Here is a 20,034-nt window from a genome sequence, read left to right on the forward strand (position 1 = left end):
AAAGGATTGAAAAGCATGAAGAGCACACACTGGACAAACACCTTCTCCCTTACATCCACAGGCAAACCGTTACAATGAGCACCGGTTGTGACACTTTTCATTTTGTCAGATGGTTTATTGAATCATGCAATCCATGTCATATCAGCAGCCAGTTGCAGCCATACATCTGTCAACACTTGCAGTATATTAAGGCAGGACAAAAATAAAAACAGGTTATGTTGACATCGTACAGTTCTATAGAACATTATGGTTGTAAACAGTGACCAAAACTACATCTCATCCACAGGTGGAAAATGCACACAAGTGATTTCTTAAAGGGAAATTCTGCCCCGATATAGAGATGATCTCAAACCTAAGAATTTAAAACGGTATGTCCTGATGAGGGTTTTTGTAGATGCTAAATGTTAAAGGGTGGACTTTGCTTCTGTTTTACATAGTTATTCCTGGGTGGTGGAACCCAGGAGGCTGTGGCACAGTGGATAGTGCGTTGGTGTTCGGATCAGTGGAACCCCACTGCAGTCAGCATGTTCTTGTGTCCCTGGGAAAGACACTTCACCCCAAATTGCTCCTGTGGGGATTGTCCACAGTATTGAGTATGTAAGTCGCTTTGGATAAAAGCGTCTAACAAGTGACATGTAATGATGGTACTGATGTTCTCTAACTCTAATACATCTCTCTCAGGACCAATACATCTCTTATTCTGGTAATTACAGTAAACAGTATGTGTTGCATGATGACAAAATAAATCAGATAATGTAAATGCATTTTACATCACATAGTATGATGGTGTCAATAATACATTGTCAGAATGAGACACGCTATCAGTAACATTTTCTCCATTTTTTTATAAAATACTGACAAAAACATGATTACAGTTTTCTCGTTGATGCTGTGCTATTGCCATTTCTCTCTGTGCAGCAATGTGCCACTAATACATCTAGCAACATCAGATCTAAACTGACTAGATCATTGCTTCAATGTTTTCTACTAAAGCTTTGCTGTCATCATATGAATACACCAACTGTGGAATGAATAAGGCACTTTGATGTGATTAGCAGCTGCACTACAACCTAAGAGGGGCTTCATACCTTGACATTCCCGACTCTGCACACACACAAATCTCTTTAATCGCTGACTCAATCACACTCTCATACACACTGTAGCTATCCATTGTATTATAGCATGCCACCATTTTTAGAGTCAACTAACTGATTTACTGTACTGCGGGTGCTCTGCACATCCAGGTATGGTTATAGTACGACAATCATGCAACAAGACTTGCTAATCTTTGGCCACCAATCCTTACACAGAAAAAAAAGAAGCATAATACATTTGGCAAAAACATACCATGTAGTCATCTAAACAACAAATAAAAGCTTAAGAGGGTAATTAACACTGTTTCATTATGCAGACATTGTAGCGGGAATGAGGGCACTGTATATTCTGTAACCTCTGTAATAAATATAATAATTCTCTAAATAAAGCTGAAAAGTAAGAAAACATATTTACAGTTAGCCAACATGTTGGTACATACGGACAGTAACATTCTTCGGTAACAAAACTATTGACCAGTTGTGCATAGTTTTAACATGAACAGACAATCAGAGCTACAGGAATACATTCTGAAATGCAAAACGATATATTCTAGACTGGTTTAATATTGACACAAGTGGATCCTTCATTTCTTATATAAGAACAATTCATTATGCCGTTTTCACTGCAGAAAATACATATAACTTTAGAGGTATAATTCATAAATTCACATACCAAGGTTGTCAAGAATACTGTTCAAAAGGCAATCGTTTAGAATCATGATGCAAGTGAGAAAACAATACAAATCATTCAGCAGGTAATAAAGTGAGAGTAAAAGTACGTTAAGTGGATATGTTTATAAAGGACGTCCACAACAGCCGGATATTGATTTTGAAGTCCTCGTAAGTTCAGAAACTGAGCACCATGACATCTTTCATTCCCACTAAGTGCTCTATGACTTCCTTGTCAAAATCATCTTTGTTCCTTCACTCTGTGAGTCTTCACACTCCAGGGTGCCTCCTGTATTCGAGACAGTGCATAGTAGAGTTCCACCGAGGTATCCTGTACAATGATATCCACTTACAGACGCGTGTTCTGGGCTCAGGGTGGGAGACGGTTCACACATAGATCCCCTCTGGGTTCAGGCCTGAAGTCATGGGGCTGTGGAGGACCCGGAGGTGACTAGACATCGCATGCGAAACGGGGCGCTTCAGGGAGCCAGACAGGGGAACTAAATCTTAAAAATTAAAAAGACATAAGGAAGAAAAAATGTGGGTTTTAAAAGTTGCAGTGCTGAAAATAAACAGAGAGATTTTACACAAACTTATTGTATGGTTTTGTTTTTCCAAACACTTCAAATTGATAAGAAACCCCATTCAATTACTTGTTTGAATAAACAATGAAGCCCAGTGGATGCTACATGATATCGCTGCTAAGAGCCACCAGGGGGCAGTACTGAGCCAAGCAGAGAATTAGCCGATGCAGAGATTTGTTATGGCCTGGCACCAAAGCTGATTTTACCCACATAAAACGGAAGGTTACTAGAAGGACACTCAATTCATTACTTTTTTATAATTGAATTATCACTGCTAGGTTTAATAAAGAGACCTACTGCTCTCAATGCATGCAATGATGAAGTGCATGTCATGCAATCAGAAAGATATCTGGGCTCTTTGGAGAGGGGAGAAATTCAACTGTGTTACATCTTTAATCTTAAATCAAATCAAATCAAGGGGAAAAGGTCACCATCACTATGACTGCGTTAAGTTATTTCTCCATATGCTTTTCCATGTTTCACACAACCATGTGGTTCATGCATGAGTAGACTGGTCTGCAATCTTTATTATTTTTAAACATTTCAAGTGCAGCATGGAATCCCATAAGCAACTTTTACATACAGTTTTAAAGGCAGGGTGCATGTGGAAAACTAAATTATTCATGGAATGGGGGGAGGTTTAGTTTAATGTTTGTGCATGTAAATGTGCATTTAGATATGTATTCCTGTGCTTTAGTTTGCACACTTTATTTTTCAAGTCTTATTGCTCCCAAGCTTATTTTTACAAATTGGTGCATGTCCCTGATTTAAACACGATGCACTACTTTAGTCCCAAACCTCAAACTTTCTCCTCAAAGTCAATCTTAATTACCTTTAGTCACTAATTACGCTGTGGGTAGTTTATGACTGTAGTTTGAATAACCAGCTGGTCAACAAATGTTGCATTGTGACAGCTGTCCCATGAATCAATGCTCTTAGCTCTGCATCAGCTCTCTGCTTTGCTGCTGTAGGATGAGCCTTGGTACAATGAGCCCATCACAGAAACTGCTGAGCATGTGATAGAGTAACAGCGTGATGGAAGCAGTGAGACGGACAGAGAGAGTAAGGTGAATGAATGACATCATGTCTGCCAGTATCCAGGCAGCTGTTGGCATGGTGACTATAATAGCCACTGAGTGGGTAAAAACTAACACTGTTCTCTCCACATCCACAACCCCCCCCCCCCCTCTCCCCTCATAATTTTCTTGATAACAATCTCTCTCACATGCACGCACCCTCACATTTGAGTCATTTTCTCTCAGCAGGCTGTTAAGATATGAGGAAAAAATAATAAAAGTGCCTTGATGGAAAAGAACAGCACTTCATGCACTCTTATTGAAATAAGTCATGAGATTCCTGCATGAATGGCAATCATAAAGCGTTTAACCTCAGGCAGTATGCAGTTTGACATACAATTCCGTTTGAACTCCTGACGGACCATTACTTACAACAAGCGACCCGTATATGTTACTGTCTGCACTGTAGTCACCAGCTCAGTTCCCTACATGTCATAGAACAACAGGAAGAGATACCTTGGCGTACAGAACACTATATATGAGAGAACAAATTCCACAAATCTAATGTTAGTAAGAAAATCTCTTACCTATGCCATGCGTGCTGTGAGGACTGTCCTCCTCGGAGGCTTCGGCCGGCAGCACTGTGACCTTGGTGCCGGTCTGCTTGATGAACTGCTGCAGGTTAACCTGCCTCAGCTCCTTGGTCAGCTGTTCCAGCTCCTGCTGCATGCCCTTCAAAGGAACAGTGAAGAGAGTCATTCTTGAGGAAACATAAGAGGAATACCAACAGCTCTGATGATGATATATGAGTCTGTGTTTTAGTATTTAAAGTCTAGGCATCCCATCTAAAAGGACATCAAAGTGAGTCACATGAGTCAACGAAGGCTTCTCAATACTCTAATTTCCCCTCCTCGACTCCTCGGTCCTCCGGTAGTGGCCCAGAAATGGATTTCAGCGCGCCATGTTGAAGGACATCTAATTTCTCTAAATGCACATTGAGGACCGAGCATCGAGGAGGCTCTCTGGAGGAGCTATGATCGAGGATACACTGATGCATCCTCCACGGCTCCTCCGCGGATGCATTTCCGGGAACGGTGGAGGCGTGACGCACGGCCGGACTTATCTCAGCCAATGACAGCTCTGCATGCATCCCCTGGATATTATTTTAGTAACTGCTTATGTTTACAGTGAGAAGAGCTGTGAGGTCTGTGCAGAAAGCAGAGCAGTGTGTATAATATATATCACTCAGTATAACTGGCCTACATTACTCTCTGTATTTGTATGCTGTAGTTTAGTAGATATCTACAAACAAAGAGTCGATATTTTTCTAAGACCATTTAGTGCTTCACATAATATAATACACAACGGCTGTAGCCTGATTATGCTTTAGGAGCTGTAGGTGTGTGTGGTAGGCTACAGTGTGTAAGTGCGTGTGGTACAGTGTGTAGGTGCGTGTGGTACAGTGTGTAGGTGTGTGTGTTGTACAGTGTGTAGGTGCGTGTGGTACAGTGTGTAGGTGTGTGTGTGGTACAGTGTGTAGGTGTGTGTTGTACAGTGCGTAGATGCGGCGGACGGACGGGTCTCAGTTGGTTTGGTGTCCTCTGCTTACTTTTAATACTTGTAAATACAACTTTTGGCCCGTAATTTAAATTCCCCATTTCAGCGACCAGAGAGAGGGGGGGGATATATCCAGTCTCTGATTGTATTACGTTATTATGAGAGTGCTCTCATACTGTGAATGAATTAAAAGTAAATATAAGTGGTCATGAACACAGTTCTGTCCATCAGACAGAGGGCTGCTGTGCCTCCTGTCATCATTAATGGACGTCTCTTTAAAATGAGAAGGAGGAGGAGAGGATTTCTAATTTCTCTAACCGCCTGCTGCTTCCCCTCCTCTCTCCTCGGTTCCCCTCCTCGACTCCTCCGCTCGCATCTCCTGTGGGCTGGACTAAGACACGAGGATAGGAGTCAAGGAGGGGAGTCAACAAGGGAAAATAAGAGTATTGAGAAGCCTTCAATTTCTCATCTCTCTGGTAACTGAAGAAGGCTTTATATGACTATTTTTTACCTACACTTACAGATCCAGCATTCCCCTTTCAACACATTTCAAAGTGAAAAAAGATCCCCTTTGCATTGGCAGGTTTGAAGCATCGTGTGAAGGGATACTTCAGGTGGACAGATGCTTAAATGCATTATTACTGATGTATGGTCTCCCTTATCCCTGCATGCATGCATGCATACAGTATGTCTTACCTGCAGCTTCTTGCTGCTTTGTCCAAGTGAGCGGTCCACAGCTCTGCAGCTGCTCTCCAGCTGGACGGCCTGTCTCTCCTGGGCTTTCATTTCTGATTTGACCCTGAGCATCTGCGCCCGAGCCTCTGCCTCACTGACCCACTGGGTCTCCTGCCGCTCCCTCTGCAGCCGCTCCTCCTCCAGGCCTGCATCCACACTCTGAGGGGACAAAGAGATAAACAGTTATGGAAGAGGTAGCTAGCAACCACTACAATATCAAAAATCGGTGTCTTTGTTTGTTTCTTAGCTGGTTCTTTTTTAATCTTTTTCCCAAAGCTGCTGCTAAAATACAGGATTTTGATTGAATAACCTGAAATTCGCCCAAACATAGCACACCTGTACCATTGCCAGCCTTTCTTCAATCTCCACTTCACAGCCCTGCATGCGTCCCATCAGCTCCTGCAGTCTCTCCTCCAGCTGCCTCTCACTCTCCAGCTCAATTTGCAGCTCAGTGGCCCAAAACTCCTCCTCCTCCATCTCCACGTCGTTCTTCCGCAGATGCTTCTCCAGCCTCAGGATCTCCTTTATCAGCCCGCCTCCTCCATCTGGGTCCCCGATGGACCCTCCGCCGCGGCCCCCTCGCCCTTCAGCCCACACCTGGAGCTCCGCCTCATAGGCTCCCAGCTTGTTCACCAGAACGTTGAGCGTCTCCCTCTGTATGCCCACCAGTCTGACCAGGTCCTCCATGCGACAGGCCCACCTGCCGGGGGAGGCGGTCCCCATGGCCGGTCCTGCGTGGTTGTGATTCCCACCGTTACCCATGAAGAGTCTGCGTTTAGCCTCCGCCTCGCCCATTCGGCCTCCACTCAGTATCTCCCTGAGGCCTCTGGGGGCCCCGGTGAACGTCAGAGACTTGCGGCGCGGTTCTCGACGGCGGAGGGAGCGATCGTTAGGATGGCGAAGCTTTGCAAGGGGAGGGAGGCTCTGCCGATGCAGCCCGCGTTCAGGACCTCTTAGAGGGGGTCCTTCTGAGGGGGGACGTTCAGTCAGGGAGGGGCCAGTGCGATGCAGGATGAGCTGGACGTCCCCAGCATACTGACCCCAGGTGTTCAGAGAAGCTACAGGGCTTTCATGAGGGGCCAGGTGACGCTCGCTGTCCCGCCATTTTTCTACTAGAGTGTATCTCCCCGTGCGACCTGAAAAAGACAAAAAAGAAAAAGTATAAGCAACATATTCTTATGCTGGTGGCTGGGAAAGCAACCTGCAAAGATATGAACTGGGATGAAGAGTCAATATGAACTCTTAGCCATGATTTACCATCCTCTCATCTAACTGTTAAGATAACATGTGACCATCTCTCCTATTTATCAGACACAGAGCCGTTTTATCATCCTGTTGGTTCTGGTGACCTAACAACTAAAACACTTGCATTTCATCCAGCTTGTGTACGTTTGGTTCTAAGAACAGTGCAGAGTGGTTTCAGAAGTGAGCTGAATGAACGTAAAGGGAAATGAAAGGCTGTGAACTGAACAATCATTTAAAAAGAGGCTCGCACTTGGATTAGGACTACTGTTTGTGATTTTTTGTTTTCCTTGTGCTGTTTCTGATTCTGATTTTGTGTAAAGCGTCTTTGAGCACTGGGAAAAGCGCTATAATTTTTTTATTTATTATTAAAGCTGCAAGGAGCTGCACTGCTGGGTGTTTCTCGTGGTTTATCAGCAACCATTTCACATAGGATTTGATTAAATGTTTATCAATTGCTTAACCCTTGTATGGTGTTCGGGTCTGTGGGACCCGTTTTCATTATTTAGCTAAAGAAAAATTATATGATAAATTATTGTTTCAAACTCACACTCAATGGCCTTGGCTCAATTCTGTGAAGAACATATATCAGAAAACATTTTCAATGACCACCCCCCCCCCCCCCCTACGCATTTACATTACATACAGGGACCCGGGGCTAACAAAAGTGTGGAAGTTGTAGGTCCTGTGCACCTGTCTGGGCCTTGTGTGTGTGTGTGTGTGTGTGTATGTGTGTGTGTGTGTGTGTGTGTGTGTGTGTGTGTGTGTGTGTGTGTGTGTGTGTGTGTATGTGTGTGTGAGAGTGAGTGAGTGAGTGAGTGAGTGAGTGAGTGAGTGAGTGAGTGAGTGAGTGAGTGAGTGCGTAAGTGCGTGCCAGTTTGGGTCCTTATCACAACTGATCAAGATGGCCAAACGATTCTCTGCTCAGAGGGCCTTCCAAATGATTTTGGAAGAGAGAGAACCATTTGATGATGATGTAGAGGAAGAGGAAGAGGTTTCAGAATGTGAGAATCAGAATTCTGAGTCTGACAGTGACTTTGAAGAAGAGGATGAGATTGAGCATCATCTAGTTACAAAAAAACGACGAGCCACAGGACCAGCTGGTCAGCAGGCAAAAAAACAAGTAGCACTTTAATTCATTAATGTGATCTAACAAATGTAAAAGGGCAAATATTAACCATATATGTTGTTTATATTGCTTGTAATTGGGATGAAGTAAACATCTGTTGAGTATTTTTACATAAAATAGTTTGATTGTGTTGAATTGAAGCCCAAAATGGCAGCGGGTCCACCAGACCCACGAACACTGGCTGAGTAACACACATATGAACACCACACAAGGGTTAATGCTGTGTAGAGGAAACCCAAACACAACAGTTGTAGCAGTATAGACAGAAACCCTTGTGAAAGGCCAAAGTACTAAATCAATATTGACGTCTGATCACTTAACATGGTGTATGTTTTTAACAGAATAAAGCAGAGGAGGGGGCTACTTCCTCAGTTTGGCAGGAGACTGAAGGATGAGTCAGACTTTCCCTCTTCCCTCCCTGCGCTTTGAGGGAAGTGATGTCAATACAGGCTGCTCAAGTGCCCCCGTTCCTGGAGGAGCCACATGGGAAGGGGGCTGCTTAGATCCAAGCAAGTACTAAAGCCTCTGACTATGAGCCACTGTATCCCAGCAGGAGCTTAACATGTAGGGAGAAGACTCAAATACTTGTTTAATTCAGAAGGGCTTTTTTTAGCTAAATGTGGAGTTTGCGTCATACTCAGATTGTAGGTTGTTGGACGCTTAGCAATACCCTTGATGGGTAGGCTTCATAAGGTTTTGCAGCTTTAAGTATTGAAAGTGTGAAGAAAGAAAGTGAATACCATGTTCACTAACAAAGAACTTACATTGTAGAGGGAGAATTAAATGTATTATTATTATTATTATTATTATTATTATTATTAAACAGTCAGATCAACCTGTAACTAACATGAAGCTGATTTGTGCATGCTAGTAGGCAACATACAGAAGGTTAAAGTTAGCACACAGGGTTAGATATGCTCTGGAATAAAGTTTGCCGACAGCCTGAAGTGTCAGCTCCTTTTATAACCCAATGCATTGCCGGAGTTCACTAGCACTACTGACCGGATGTGGACAAAGTACAAAAACAAAATAATGACAAAAGTGGCTTTGTTATAGGAATTCAGCGGGTCACGGGGAATTGAATGTTCCTTGTGAAACCCACAGTGGGGTAACTTAATCAACAAATCAGAGGAACACAAACCTCACAACACAGTATTTGTTAACAAATATAATCTTTCTGGATTCACACAAAACTCATTCTTGTGTATATATGAGCCCAAAATATAGTGATGGATTAAACCAACTGGATGAGCTATTAGGTTAATTATTTAGTGTAGCAATGATTCTTATGACCGAAGCCTTGTTTTGAATCAGTTTACCTCGAGGTTATTGGACACAGCCCAATTCATAATGAATCAAATTTCCCGGAATGAGGATGTCAACAATACATCCCAGCAGAGTTTAAACATGCCTTTTTGTATATCACGTGTGCTTGTATTAATAATCTGAAAATGATCTACCTATGGCCTGTGCCAGAGCGATCACCACCTCTTGGCAGGTGGTGGCCTCCGTGACCCCGCAGACGACCCTCTGGACTCCATCCACCCAGACCTTGAGCTCCATGTTGGGTCAGAAGCGAAGGGGCTGGTTGTGGTGTATTGGCCCCGACATTATTGAAGGCTCCAGTGGTGCAGGGCAGCTGAAGCCCCTCTGGCTACGTCTCTGTGGAGGAAACACAGGGGAAAACAGGAAGCGGTTAGTCAGGATGTGCTCAAGGCCACGGCTAAAATGATCAGTGGCATAAAAGGATTACGTTTAACAGACACAGATATGCAAACGCTTCCCCCTTTAGTAAAACATTTGAACACGAGTAGTCAAATAGAGCAGAAAATAATAGGTAAGGACAATTATTTTAGCCTTAGCTGAAAGTAAAAGGATAGTCCAGTGGAGAATGGACCTGCACAGCTAGGTATGCCACGACCAGCTGGCCATAACGCTGTTGTTTTGTTCTTCTCTATGAATAGGTACATGTCTGTTGGGGGCGCAGGAAGAGACTGCCAGCAGACATTCCCAAGACCAGTTCCTGCTTTTGTAGAGAAAATGACATGAAGGCAGTGAAAACAGAACAGGAAGATTGACTCAGTGACACAGAGAGGACGGGAACACCGAGTGAAACAGAGAAGGCATGAAAATGTAGTTAAAAAGGAAAAGGGAGATGAATCATAACACGAGGGAGCAGAGTAGGGGTTTGTTTTTGCATGACTCAGTTATTTTCACTGTTCTGTAACGCATAGTTGTGTCCTTTATTCGTTATAAGAACAGTCAATAGTATGATATGAGTACAAATGTAAGATATTCGAGGTGCCGGGCTGTCTTTATAAAGCTGGTTTTGATACGATTTCTACCAACTGATGCTTTTTAAAAGAGTCACAAAATCAGCTATCAGAGCACATATTCAAAGTCAACTGTATGTCAATCTTTCTGTTTGTGTGAAAATATATTAAAGATGAGATACAACACAGTGTATGAAAAACCTATCCAATGGAATCCTTCAAGGCATTCTTCAAGGAAAGTGCACAGAGAGAGAATGAATGGCATCTCCCCAGATCTGTATCACTCTCCGTGGATCTAACCTTCACTGCACCTACACTACTGAGTCAAAAGGTCCTTTTGTTCGCCAACCCCCCACCAATTACACCTCCCCTCTCCCTAGTCCCCATCCACAAAGTCACCCACACCAGCCTGTCCTACACGCCAACAATGGCTTTCTAAATATGGTAAAGACATTAGCAAGCGCTGCGAGGAAACATTTGTGGAGTTTGATAAAGCGATAGAGCTCCAACTAATGATTTTCATTGTTGATAAGTATCCTAATGAGTGGGATGATTGGTATGAATCATATAGTACTGACATTGTTTTTGTAATTTTAAGTAGATTGCCTTACTGATTCATCGACTAATCATTCAAGCTCTACAAACAAACTGAAACTCAGGACATTCAGGGACTGAAGTGTGTTTTAAGTGTGTGTATCTCATTGTGTCTTGATCAAATATGTTCTGTCTGTGCATTTGTATGTACGTAAGTGTCACCTTTGTCAGTGGCCTGGACTCTTGATCACTCTATTCCTGGCCCATTCACAGCTGGTTGGAAAGTGCTTTTGTCCTTCATTCAGACCAGTGGCGTAGCTGTGGGTGGGCCCACCCACATGCACGTCTGGCCCACCCACAGCCAATCAGCGCTTCATAGCGCAGAGCCGGGAAGCCCAGAAGGAAGTGCCACAAACTGCAGTTCATCTAGTGGCCGACAGGGGATGGATGCAAAAAGGAGCAATTCCCATAGACCCCCATGTTAAATTGCCCAACTTTACAGCAGAAATAAACATGTTTCTAGCCTGGATCCAATAAAACGTATTCTGGATATAGTTAGATTCCACCTTCATGACAATGGAATAGGGAGTGCATTTTTTTACCGTGAGTTTTTATAGTAAGTAAAGTAACTTTTGCCGTTAGTGAATGAGCGAGGGGGCGGGGTAGTTTACACACACGCAGCTGCTACATGCAGCAAACACACACACACGGAGGAGATGGCGGAGAGAACGCGCTCCGAGGTGGTTAAACTATAGCCGTGTCGATGTGGACAATACTCGTTACCAAAAGTGCAATAAGAGTTTAGCATTTAAGGGCGGTAACACGAGCAATTTGTCTAAACATTTAGCAAAAGTGCTCCACATTCAGACGGAGAAATGCACCGGGTTCAACTGTCTTTCTCGTAGCTCTGTAGCCCCATCCACGAGTAACGTTTCCACGTCAGGTGTTATGTATGCTAGCAGCAACACACAGAGTTAACTACATGATACAAACATGGGTTAATGATTAGAGGAAACTGAGTTAGTTATTTGGTTAAAGTTTCAGCTATTCTGTTCACAATTCTGTCATCAGATTATTTAATACGATTTGTTAAAACATTGTTGTTTCTTTTGATGTGAAATATTATGTATTTAATTGAAATAAAAAGCAATGTTAGTTTTGTTCACAATTTGTTTAGTTAGTTTACCTTATTTTTTTCTCCAAAATAACCGATAAAAGTAATGTTAAAGGACCGGATCGATAAGACATAGAGATAGACATACTTTATTGTCATTTCAACAAGACACAGAGTGTACTATTCAAACGTACTGGCTTACAGGAACAGGATAATATAAAAACTTGATAAAATTGTACATATAAATAAATAATAGTGACGTGGTGCTGATAAAATTAAAGATAAAGTGTGCGTTTAAAATATAAAGACTTACTATACATATAAATAAAATAGACATATTATATAACAAGTGGTCTTACACAGCGTAATGTAATCTCTGTGTTACTGGTCTACTTGCTGTTCAGCAGTCTGATGGCTTGGGGGAAAAGCTATTGCAGAATCTGGCTGTTTTGCTCTTAATGCTGCGGAACCTCTTGCCGGAGTGCAGCAGGGAGAACAGAGCAAGGTGAGGATGAGTGGGGTCTTTCAAAATGTTCTGGGCTTTTGTCAGGCAGCGTTTCTGAGCGGTGTCTCTGATGGGAGGGAGAGAAACTCAGATGATCTTCTCTGCTGTCCTGACCACTCTCTGCAGAGACTTCCAGTCTTTGGTGTGGCTGTCTCTCGACCAGATGGAGATGGTCAGCACGCTCTCTATGGTTCCTCTGTAGAACGTGGTGAGGATGGGAGGGGAGAGCTGTGCAGGAAGTGTAGGCGCTGCTGTGCCTTCTTAAATAGTGATGTCGTGTGAGTGGACCAGGTCAGACTGCTTGTGATATGCACCCCCAGGAACTTGGTGCTGTCTGTAGTCTTCACTGCTGTGCCATTGATGTGGAGTGGTGGGTGACAGTGCTTTTTGTTCCTGAAGTCGACAATCATCTCTTTTGTTTTATCAACATTCAGGATCAGGTTGTTGGTGTTACACCAGTCTGTCAGATGTTTCACCTCCTCCCTGTAGGCCTGTTCGTTGTTGTCCCTGATGAGTCCCACCACTGTTGTATGGTCCGCGTACTTTATGATGTGGTTGGTACTGAACCTGGAGCATAAACATAAGCGCTATCGATAAAAGCAGTAGTACCGTTAAAGCCTTAACGATACCCATCCCTATGTGGATGTCAGTTTTACACACATTCTGAGGCCGCCGTGCCTATGTTTTTGTTTTCACTGCTAATGTATGCTTATGTTCTATTAGTGCATTACAAAATCATTAAAATCATTAATGAAGTTTCAGCTCAGACCCCACGCTTAATATGTCTCCCCCTGGCCCACCTACATTTCTCCAGGCCCACCCACACAATAATTCCTGGCTACGCCACTGATTCAGACAACCCTTAAATGGCATTAAGGGCTGAGGGATGGAGACGCACAGGAAAAGGGTCACACACAAGCACACTGAGACTTCTCTACACTGACACAGAACTCTGTCACCATTTTGTTTAACCCGTCTTTCAGGGGGAACAGTAATAGGGACTGAGTAGGTCTTGATGCAAAGCAGGCATAGTGGATCAGCCGGGAAGAAGGTTTGGATAAACTGGAGGGGGAAGGGGAAGGAGCCTAAAACAATACTCGACCACCTTTAACAAGAATGAACTGGAAAGGATTTAAAAGGACTGCACAGAATACTGCATCAGCATGAACAACATTCAAAAAGGTTTTTTCACGCAGACAAATTACAAAAACTGTTCAAACAAAAACTGAATCAATGGCTCTTTCTTGCACAAGCCCAACAAGACTCAGCGGGTTTTTATAAATGTGCTCTGGTCCAGACTAGTAACATTTATATTGGTTAACATTAACCTAGAAAGTCCGACTGATGATCCAGGCACAGCGGTGTGGGGCAGAGTGCCATCCTGAGCTCTGCACGCTCCGGCCTGTCAAAGCCTCAGCCTGGGGAGATGCCCGCTCCCTGATTTGTGCGGCTCATCTCATGCCAGAGGGGCATTTGATGAGACAGAGGAGGGCTTACATTCCTGTGAGTTCTACTTAAGCTCAGTTGAGAGTAGACGATCAACTGCAGTGAAACATCAAACTCCTCATGACTTCAGAGAATGCTTATTTCAGAGTTCTTTTGGTTCAGTAGTGTTGACTCAAGATGCTTTCCTCTCAGAGCAGTGAGGTGTGTGAGCAGCCTGCCGCCCGGCTGCTGGTGACATTTCTCCAGGCCTACAGGAGCACACAGAGCTGGCAGAAAAAGAGCTTCAGCTGGCTGCTGGTGTAAACAACCAACCATATGCTCCTGTTGGGGTTTCATCACGAGCAACCATTGCTGTAACATACGCCAAGGAGACATTCTGTGGGAGTTCCTTCCGTAGGAGATTAAATATGGCACTGCTTCTTTTGGGGATGTACAGTCCGTCAAGCATCACAAAGGGGCATGAGTTCCGTGCAGTGTACCAGTTTGCTGAACAAAAGGGGTATTTGGGGAAAACAAAATGTGCATTCATTGCAATTAAAGAAAACCAAGACTGAGCTCGACTCAGGAGAAAGCCTGCAGGGCAGCGACTGAACCGAGTTGGGTAAAATGATCTCACAGGAAAACACAACGTTCCAAGTACTACTTCCACGAATCGACATCGTTACACCTTGGCTCCTGTCCAAATGTACAAGCCATTGTTCAGTAAGGCATTGTAAGTTTGAAGGAATGTATCTCCAAGCGGCTTATTACAACTAGCAACTAATTTATTACAGAAGGTTTCCGACGTGCAGAACACCCCTACAATGCTGTTAATTAAAGACAATGGGATACTTCATTCAGACTGATACGACAGCAGTATGTTCTAGTACTTAAACCTTGTTGCCTATTGCTAACCAAACTTTAATTCAAATTGCACTCCCTGTAGAGCAACATGTAATTACTAACAATTTATACTTTGCTGTAATTGGTAACAGATCTGTTGTGAAATACATCTCTGTAAGAGCCAGAGACAGACGCTGGTTTGTTGTGGATGCGTGTCGGTGAAAACAGTTGGAACTAACTGGATTTCTCAACAGTTTAATATAAGATGCACCAATGAGATGGGACCCCCGTGGTTTAAAAGTGAAGGGACTTTCAGTGGGAAGCAGATAAAGAAGCTCCTCAATATCAGGAGCTTCTTTATCTGGTCTGCTCCCAGGCTGTGGAACGATCTACCCCCCCAATCAGACTTGCTCCCACTTTGCCTGTTTCTAAATCTCGTTTAAAGACCTACTTGTTCTCCCGTGCTTCTGCAGAACACGACTTATCAGTGTGTGATTTTAATTTTCTTGTGTTTTATATTGTTCTTACATCATGTATGAGAGTTTTTCAGTCTGTGGGTATAAGTATGGTTTTATTGTCTCGTGTTTTTTGTGCTATCGGTTTTGTCTAAATGTATTTATGCAGCTTTTTATATATGTATTGATGTACAGCACTTTGGTCAACTCTGATGTTTTTGAATGTTCTATATAAATAAAGTTGGATTGGAATATCAGTGAGACAGTCTGGAGGGCATACAATACCTTTTGCAAATGTAAACATACGAAGCAGGGCAAAGACTGTTGCCAGAGACAGGCCTTGATCCTGTCGAGGGGAAACTGATAACATCCAGGGTACGCATTCCTGGGCTGTGAGAATGCAACGGGCCATGACTAAGAGACAAGAAAGCGATGGCTGCGTCCCTCTGAGATCTTGATGGCTATGCAACAGGCCACAGCTATGCAATGACACTTCAACAGGATGCATCCTATCTCAAGTGAGTAATCACAAAACAATGTGTGTAAGCAACCTTTTGAATAGTTGAAATCCTTGAGTTGATGCATCTGAAATAAAAAAAGATGTAGTAAAGTTCCTAAAAGCTGCTGCTGCGCACGATGTCAGCCTCCTCTCAGTTAATGTAGTGTCTAAGTTGCATTAGCCTCTTCCTCAAGACAAGCCCTAATGCCTGCTAAATAGATGAATGTTAATTAATACATAATTAAAGGAGACATTGCACATACCACCATTTAATCAGAGGCTAAAAGAGGCTGCAGCATTTATAAGCAGAAAGGAATGTAGGCCTATTTCATTAAACATTGTTTTGTTAAGCTTTTGGGAAGAGTTTGTTGTTTTTTGCCCAAGTTATATTAACAAAGAAGGAGGCATTGCCCAGAATGAAGTTCCTATTTCAAATTTCGTTCTATCACTTTTCTGAAGACCTGGGTGTTTGGGATTAAACCCAGTGTTGTCACGCTAGAGGCTACACCCTCAGCTCCCGAGAGCTTTCCAGAGGCTCTTGCCCTGGAGCAGCCTACCTCTTTCTCTCTCTGCCTGGATGATATTAAACTATTAGGGGATGGAGCAGCCTCCCCCATTTGGGAGGTCAGTGCTGGCAGGATCCTGAACATCTGGACGGCACGTTCGGCCAGCAATAATGCCGCCTTTGTTCCCTTGCCATATTCACTGCTCTCTAGCCAGCTTTGAAGAGCCAGCAGGCTCCAGGTCCGGGGCAGAGGCTCAGCGGGGCCACAAGAGGCCCCTAACCAAGGTTTACATGTTATAGTGGTTTGCAAAACATCATCTGGTACTGAATCACACTCTTGCATTTTTAAACATTTATAGAACTGAATTTGTGTGTGCAGTAAGTGGCACCTGCACACACAAAAGTGGCAACACTTATTTATGTTTCCAGTCTGTGGGTGGTTCTTTGCCGCCTGGTCTTCATGGTGCTGTGACATTATCAGATGGAAGGGCCACTGAAATACTGGATTCTATTTCTGAACTAAAGCAGGCCTCTAGATCACAAAGTGTACTGTGTGACATACAACTTGGCTGAGTGCAGCAGCTCCACAGGTTGGCTCTGCTGCACCTGGTGTGTGTTAGTAAGTTATGTGGAGCAATGCAACTTGAGATGGAAGAAGCGATTTTACACCTCAATGTTGTTGTGATTAATGATGAATGTAAGATTTTTCAAACCAAGAGAGGTCGTTATATTTACAGAAGATGCTGAACCTGCTGATAGACACAACTGTGAAAAAATTGCAAAGCAACGTTATGCAACACTTATGATACAAAACATCTGCGAAAACACACAAGATAAAGGCTTGATCATCCAACTAAACTTGTTTCCAAGTCATCCCATCTCTCATATTTACAAATGAAAAGCAGCATTAGCCTTTAACATCCCACAAGACAGAACACTTTAGCATCTTTCACTGCACCCCTGCTTCATATTGTTGTGTTGAGTGGGACGAGGCTGGAGAAATGGCGATAATGGGCCGTAGTGGGCTCACAGAGTAGGCTATAGCCGAACTATTCTACTACAGAAATGTTTCCGTTATCTCAGCCTCACAACTACAACGGGCTCAGCTGCAGCACACTCTGCTATTATTAGGTCCGTGTAATGTTCTTACCTTTATGGAGCAAATAGGATTTAACTCTGTGCTCCCTATCCGAAGTGAAGTTTAGGGGGAAAACACAGGTAAAGGCGTAAAATCCGCAAAATGTGTTCTTCTTTACCGTTGCCCAGCAAATCACTTCCAACGAACTGCGACAAAGTATCGTTTGGCTGCTGGACAGACACAACTGAATTAAAGACTGCAAAGCAGATAAATGACGTTTCGGTCCTCTGTCCGAAAGTTTGTGTCTGTCTGTCCTCTCTGTGTGCTGGTATCCTGCGGTCTCAGCATAAGGTCTCAGCATTAAGCTGCGGAAAAAGCCCCTCTCCCCGTTTCATTACTCCTGCTGGTAAATACATCGCATTGGAACTGGGACACCGCAAGGCATTGTGGACCGTTTAAAGCGGCAATACACTCTGAGGGGAGGCCACCTTCAGCCAACTTTTACACATTCAGGACATCTTAACAGCCTATTTCCAACAAACATGGATCATTATATATAATTTAAACTCTGGTATACACATCTTTATTTTATGTTTACTATTTTAAGGCTACATGTCTTTCTTTGTGTTAATGTAGCACCTGAATTGCCCCTCTAGGGATCAATAAAGGGGGTCCTGATACCTGATCTTATGCAGATATAACCCAAATTAACATACTAACATCAGCAGTTGCTGTGAGCAAAACCGAATCAATCATTGATAGATAATTGAAATGTTCAGTTTCCTTGCGTAAACTTTGTTAATGAATAAGAGGCCACGAGAGTCATTCAGGATTTAACATTATGCAGATATAGTGAAAGTGGTCATCATTCATCTGTTTTCCTAGAGACCAATGTTATGAAATACTATTGCAACACATCATCTTAAATTAAAATTGCAAATTATACCATGCAGTTTAAATTCATTAACATATTTCAGCACACCATAAAGGCAAAGAAGGATTAAGTCATTATGTATTGTTTATAATATAGAGTAGCACATTTGGTAGAACATGTTGGGTTAACCGACATGAACATATATTTAAAATGGCAGCTATTTTAGTCACTGTGCAGCTCCAACAAATAGTCAAATAAATAGTGAATGAAAACAAACAGCACATTTAACTGGGGCAGATAGGCCTTTGACAACGGGACCATCAGTGGAGACTTGCTGCCCTCTTGTGACAGAACATATTTCCTGTTGTATTGAAATGTCAGCTGGAACTGTCATATCTCTAAAAAGTGTCTTCTAAATTATATATTGCAGTTAAAGTAACCACATCTGGTTAAAGACTGCAGGTCAGGGTAACAATTGTATTATCTGAACATGAAGTCTCTTCATAAAATAGACATAAGGGCTTCATTTCAAAAAATGAAGTCATAACTTATGAATACCATTTGAATTTCAAACCATTTAAAAAACTTATTCCAACAGACAATTTAACCAGCAGGAAATAACAGGTGTAAATAATAACTTCAATGATTGCTCTTTAGTGTCTCAGTAAGGGACCATTCTGCGAGTAAATATGTTTCTTTCCAATATGAATGTCTAACTATAAACTATTTAATTGAAAAACATTTCTATGTTTCATCACATCCTATTATATGTTTGAATACTGGATAAAACATGTATTTTAAATGTGAATAAAAGAAGCTGGTAACATATTACAAAATGGGATAATTAACACGCAATTCCAGTCTCAAATATGGTCGTATCACTATACTCTGCACATAATATGTGCTCATTAACCCTCATCTTACAAAAACGGGGCTCCATGCAGACCACAGAGGTACAGATGGATTTGATAACCAATGTGCTCCTTATGAAATCCTTGTTGTGATTTCTGTACTTTTAAAAAATACAAATGTGTATAGTTTGTATTGGAGTCCCAGTCCGAAGCACCCAATTGTAGCATATGCAGAATTACAATAGATAAATACAATATAGATGGACACAAATGTTGACATGGTCCTAATTAATGAACCACTCACTTACAGAGCATAAGGGCACTATGTCGGTCATTTTTAAGGACACAGGCACATAAGCAGCAGACACAGATTTATTCTGATATAATCGTTTTGCACAATATGAACCTTTTATTTTAACTTTCTTATATGAATAACCAGTGTTTCCCTTTAGATAACATGACATGCATAACCAATACTGTTTTGAGAATAAAAACAGTTGGCACTTTGATTAAAAAAGGGCCGTTACTTATTCCAAACAACATATTCTCGGCAGAGGCTTGCAGCTTGGAGAACTGCCAGACAAGAATTCAATAGTGACCTCTATAGTGTGTCTGCTGTGTGAAGTAAAACAAAAATAAAACACAAGTAGAACAGTGTTTCTTTTTATATATTTTGTAATGGCCTTTTATGCCGTACATTTTTTTGTATAATTGCAGCAGGCTTCACGTTTGAATGAATAGATCATAATATTACATTAATCGTAAGCTTACGACGTCTTTTAAAAGAGCAATTCACTCACATGAATTTTCGTCGTTAAATAACTTAATCAACCAAGTAAGTAAATGTGTATAAATCCATACTTTGGTCTCATCGTTCTTAATCGGGGAGAATTTTCGTTTTGTTTTGTTTTTTAACGAATGTGTTTATGCGTAAAGAGTGCGCAGGAGGCAGCCCAGCGAACACTTTGGAAAACTGACAAGGGATTGCCAAATCATTTCCCTTGCCTGGGAATGACGTCCCTCCAGCACTATTCGGTTATATTTAGACCCTA

At 42.4% G+C, this 20,034-nt stretch overlaps 1 protein-coding gene across 3 annotated transcripts; it reads right to left on the reverse strand.

Moving 5' to 3' along the window:
- Nucleotides 1–94: 94 nt before the first annotated feature.
- On the reverse strand, nucleotides 95–17,668 carry LOC117545797 (ras association domain-containing protein 8). Of its 3 annotated transcripts, none has more exons than XM_034215777.1 (6): nucleotides 17,436–17,668; nucleotides 9,487–9,688; nucleotides 5,992–6,791; nucleotides 5,617–5,814; nucleotides 3,951–4,095; nucleotides 95–2,269 (listed from the first exon to the last, which is right to left on the reverse strand). In XM_034215777.1, the coding sequence occupies exons 2-6, from the start codon at nucleotides 9,587–9,589 to the stop codon at nucleotides 2,151–2,153; spliced, it is 1,365 nt and encodes a 454-aa protein (XP_034071668.1). In that variant the 5' UTR covers nucleotides 9,590–9,688; nucleotides 17,436–17,668; the 3' UTR covers nucleotides 95–2,150. The 3 variants fall into 3 exon arrangements, with proteins under 3 accessions (XP_034071668.1, XP_034071669.1, XP_034071667.1); XM_034215778.1 differs by having other exon boundaries at nucleotides 5,998–6,791; nucleotides 17,330–17,668; XM_034215776.1 differs by having other exon boundaries at nucleotides 17,330–17,668.
- Nucleotides 17,669–20,034: the final 2,366 nt, after the last annotated feature.

Source organism: Gymnodraco acuticeps, unplaced genomic scaffold (assembly GCF_902827175.1).
Source record: "Gymnodraco acuticeps unplaced genomic scaffold, fGymAcu1.1, whole genome shotgun sequence".
Lineage (NCBI taxonomy): Eukaryota > Metazoa > Chordata > Actinopteri > Perciformes > Bathydraconidae > Gymnodraco > Gymnodraco acuticeps.

Excerpts from the sequence above, each read along its gene's own strand:
- LOC117545797 (XM_034215777.1), bottom strand. The coding sequence starts at position 9,589 with ATGGAGCTCAAGGTCTGGGTGGATGGAGTCCAGAGGGTCGTCTGCGGG. Across the intron at positions 4,096-5,616 it reads AAAGCAGCAAGAAGCTGCAG|GGCATGCAGCAGGAGCTGGA; the intron begins GTAAGACATACT and ends GTTCCTTTGAAG. Across the intron at positions 2,270-3,950 it reads TCACAGCACGCATGGCATAG|ATTTAGTTCCCCTGTCTGGC; the intron begins GTAAGAGATTTT and ends TTAATTTTTAAG.